General features: G+C 46.0%; 2 protein-coding genes across 2 annotated transcripts; both read left to right on the top strand.

The window, feature by feature from the left end:
* The first annotated feature begins 1,101 nt into the window (after positions 1-1,101).
* On the top strand, positions 1,102-2,622 carry LOC113745040 (uncharacterized). The gene is made up of 4 exons (XM_027276463.1): positions 1,102-1,318; positions 1,420-1,674; positions 1,765-2,013; positions 2,118-2,622. Exons 1-4 carry the CDS (start codon positions 1,260-1,262, stop codon positions 2,470-2,472), a joined length of 918 nt encoding a protein of 305 aa, XP_027132264.1. The 5' UTR covers positions 1,102-1,259; the 3' UTR covers positions 2,473-2,622.
* LOC113745039 (uncharacterized) lies at positions 2,581-3,990 on the top strand (the record flags this gene model as incomplete). Its single annotated transcript, XM_027276462.1, has 4 exons — positions 2,581-2,611; positions 2,758-3,061; positions 3,161-3,430; positions 3,906-3,990. Coding segments are annotated over exons 1-4 (690 nt in total), but the record flags the coding sequence as incomplete, so codon positions are not given.
* Between the last annotated feature and the right edge of the window lie 96 nt (positions 3,991-4,086).

Below are 4,086 nucleotides of genomic sequence, written 5' to 3'. Positions count from 1 at the left end.
AGTTGATTTTGAACACAGAGGTGAGGACACATCCTTTGTAGACTGGACTTTCGGCTCCCTTAAACATTTTCTGAAATGTCATTCGTCAAAGTCTCTTAAATCCACATATGGCACGTGTTCAAAGTATTGTGACTTGAATGTTTAGGTTGATTGATTTGACTGTAGCTGCTCGCAGCAGGTATTGGTTGAGGCTTTTTCAGCATCATAAACTGCCATATATAATGCATGGCTCTTTTTCTCTGTGACATGCACATCATAAGCAACATGTTCAATTCTCCGTTCAGTTTACCAGTTTGGGGGGGGGGGGGGGTGGTTAAAGGTCAATGTCGATATGTGGAATCGTTCTGTGCAGCACAGAGGAAGAACAGCAGACAGGAGGAGAAGATAGTGAAGCTGTTATCATCAGTGTGCACATAGATCAACATTCCTTTTCAATGAAATATACAGATGACTAGGAGAAACATCGAGAGTGATTTCCTGCTGGATCTGTTCTCGCCCATGTGAAAGGACTATGAACCAAACAGGCTTGAGTGTCCTACCATCATTACAGTCAGTTTTTCCAGTCGCGTCTCTGCAAGTCCTGTCATAACCGTCTTCAGAGGAAAGAGACATCCAATCCATCCTGGGAAGTGCGGAAACTCCAATCGAGAAGAAACAAGTTGAAGCGGACAGACCTGCACATGAGAGAGTGAAGTGAGGGTTGCTACAGGTGTCGGCCTATATCTCAACACAAAGCTCAGGTAAAATATTCAGCAGACGTCTGTTATAAGTCCGCTCATAATCGTCATGTTTACTAAATTCGCAAGATGAACTAATTAGTATAAAAAGATAAACGTTTGTTTTAAGTGTCAGTGATTATGCAGCAGTATTTTAAAACAATTTTTTTTATCACCGATAATAAATAGAATATTTCAGCTGCTCTCTCTGTTGCTACTCTAAATTGTCATCACTGATGAAAGAACATTAAAAAACATGAGATTGCATCTGTAATGCAGTTTTGTCCTTGTCTGTTTCACTCATTAATCCATCATAATGTGTTGTAGCTGTGATTAAGACTTCTTCCCCGTTCTTCCCGGCTGTGTGTACATAGCATAGCTGTGAGATCCAGAGAGGAGGCCGAGCAGCTGTCGTCTCTGCTGAAGCTCCTGGGGTTCACCCTGCTGCTGACAGGACAGTTAAGCAGGAAAACCTGCAGGTCTGCGGGGGCGGTTCTGAGACTTTGTGGCTCTGATGTGGATCTCACCCTGACACCCAGAAAGATGTCTGTCCGAGAAGCCTCCCTCCTGTTTAGACGTACAACACAACTCCACAGTCTGAGGTTCACACTTCTGTCATTACTTCTGTTCTCACAGCATCTTGTCTAGTTTGAAGTGAGCATCATTTTTGTCCGACTGCTTCCTCTGTTTCTTGGATTTTCAGGCTGTCCGCTGACATGGCCTTGCTGCTGTTTCGATGGGTAAGACGAGGGAGAGTGGCCTGTTCGTTAGCTATTGAAGAGCTTTCTCTTGGCCCTCAGACAGTCCGAGCATCAGAAAGAGGATTGTCAAAGGTTGTCAGTAGTTTGGCATCCCTGCTGAGGTGCTGGACTGTCAGACAGTTAGACCTGACTGAGTTCTGCGTCTCTGCTCAGAGTCTCATTCCACTGCTGCTTCATGACGGTCCTCTAACAATCAAGTAAAGGTTTTTCTTAAACTTCACAAAAACAAAATCCAAAATGTATTCATCGTTTACATTTCTAAGATATATCCATGTTTTTATCTGCAGACTGAGTGAGATCACCTTCCAGGAGCTACTCTCCCTCCTTTATGAAATCCAGGATGAGGTCTTGACCCGGTCCTTCTTGAGTAAAGTTGGTGGAGATCTGAGCTCCTGCTGTCTGAACTGGGAGCTTCTTCACTATCTGCTGCAGCAGTCTCCAGCTCAGACCATCGCTGTGAACCTGAGGAAGAACCGCTTCTTACAGGAGAACATCACACGTCTGCGTCCCTTTCTGGACAGGATTGTATTTAAAAGGTTCAACAGATGCACACATCCAGTTATCATATTTGTTTCTGTGTTGTGACTGATGTTTTGCAGCCTGTTGTTAATTGTCCTGGTGAATACACTTTATGTTTCAGACTCTGCCCCAGCTTTGTCTTGGCTGTCATCAGAGAGATCTATAAAGCTCGTGACAGTCTCATTATACCCGGTTTACTGAGGTCACTGGATCATGTGATCAGCCTGACCTGCAGAGAGATGGACTCTGAGGACTGTGCTGCTCTGATCTTCACTCTCAAACACAGTGACAGAGTCAGACTGAACCTCCTGTGGACCTCCATACCAGCAGGGGAAACAGAGTCCATCCTCTTCACACTGGACAAAGTTTCTCAGCTCAGGTCAGACATTAGTGCTCGTCTCTCAGTGCTGTGCCTGTGTCAGTCCTCTCCAGCACACAGGATGTGCAGCACCTCTCCAATAATAACTAACAGCTGAGATCAGACATGTTGGAAACAAACCGACTTTATTTTGGCCTCAGAAATGATCCTGTAAACTGTACGTGCATAACTCCAACAAGTCTGAAGCAGGAAGTGTGTTTACAAAATGTCTTTGTTTGTTTCCAACCTCTCTGACCGTCGGACTGCTTGACCAATCAGAACGTACATGAAATCCTTTAATGGATTTATTTGGGATGTTTGTGAATCTACTCATCATATCTGTAACTGATCTTTGGAACTATGTGATTATATTCTTCATTTATTATTTTTCTTTTCCTCCCAGTGTTAGAACAGAACCTGCTGCTGAGGTTCGTCCACTGCTGTGCTGCCTCTGAGGTCCAGCAGGGGGCAGCTGTCAACCTGCTCAGGGCCGTGCAGCACAGACTGGACCTGTCCTGCTCGTCCTGTGTGGAGCTGCCACAGGAGGGTCAGAGTGAGACTCTCAGTCTGACTGCTGAGGACTGCAGGGCCGTCTCCACCATCCTGAGACGCAGCAGCAGGAAAACACAGCTGGACCTGCAGGACTGTGAGGTGGAGGACAGCGGGCTGGACCTACTGCTTCCTGTCCTAGACGGAGTCCGCCTCAGGTTAGAGAGACCACAAAGTGACACACACCAGAAGAAGCTGGTTTTCATTCATGTTCATGCTTCGTAACAATCTGTGTGTGCTCTGATTCTCCTGTTTAGAGCCAGTAAAGCTGTCCTCCTCCAGCTGGTGTCCCTGGTTCCTGTGAGCAGTGAGAGGGACGCAGTGAGACGAGCAGTGTCCCTGTGTAGAGCCCTGGGTGGAGAGCTGGACCTCAGTCACACCACACTGGATCAGAGGACCTGTGCAGGTTTGGCCCAGATGCTGGACTTCTCTGAAGTGCTGACAGAGCTGGACTTGAGTCACTGTGAGCTCACTGACCAGCTGCTGCTCACGCTCATCACACATCTGCACAAAGTCCAAGTCCTGGAGTGAGTCAAACCGTCAACATGCAAGAGTTCATGTCTCAGCTCAGCTAATGTATTTGATGCACTGTCTGCTCTCGTCGAGGTGGAGTTTAATGAGCTGAGAGGACACACATCTAAAGAAATATTAATGTCACGGCCCCAAACATGCTTTCAGGAGCAGATGATGATGTGTTTACATTTTAGCAGTGACAGATTAGATTTGTTCAAACTGAGATCTTTGATGGAGTTGATGAACTGTGCAGTACAGGTCACACACCTGCTGATGATGAGAGGTGTTGGACTGACTGAAGAAGAAGAAGAACTCAACTTAAAGTAGTTTGTGTGCTTGTTAAAGTGATTTTGAAGGTCTGAGGTGAATGAATCTTTGAATCGGTCTGAGCAGACAGAAACAAGTGAGCACAGTGGACTGAGCAAACAGCAGCCGGCTCACATCATGCACTGTCATGAATGAACCTGTATGTCACTTTTTGTGTTACAGTCTGAGTCACAATAAGATCACTGATGCTCAGCTGACAATGCTAACTCCAACTGGTCTCCCTCAACCCGTGTCCATCCACACTGTGGTGAGCAGCTTCATTCACAGGACAAGGAAATCATTCATATCTTGATAGTTCATAATACCGTTGACACGTTTGCTCGCTCTGTTGGTCTTTATCTAG

This window comes from Larimichthys crocea, unplaced genomic scaffold (genome assembly GCF_000972845.2).
Source record: "Larimichthys crocea isolate SSNF unplaced genomic scaffold, L_crocea_2.0 scaffold381, whole genome shotgun sequence".
In the NCBI taxonomy this organism is placed as follows: Eukaryota; Metazoa; Chordata; class Actinopteri; family Sciaenidae; genus Larimichthys; species Larimichthys crocea.
The sequence above is the reverse complement of the archived record's forward strand: the minus strand, read 5'-3'. Positions and strand labels throughout refer to the sequence as shown.

What these genes read in the sequence shown, in the direction of transcription:
- LOC113745040 (XM_027276463.1), top strand. Translation starts at nt 1,260, where the DNA reads ATGTCTGTCCGAGAAGCCTCCCTCCTGTTTAGACGTACAACACAACTC. An exon ending in ACACAACTCCACAGTCTGAG is followed by an intron (nt 1,319 to 1,419) that starts GTTCACACTTCT and finishes TTGGATTTTCAG; the next exon opens with GCTGTCCGCTGACATGGCCT. An exon ending in GACAGGATTGTATTTAAAAG is followed by an intron (nt 2,014 to 2,117) that starts GTTCAACAGATG and finishes TTTATGTTTCAG; the next exon opens with ACTCTGCCCCAGCTTTGTCT.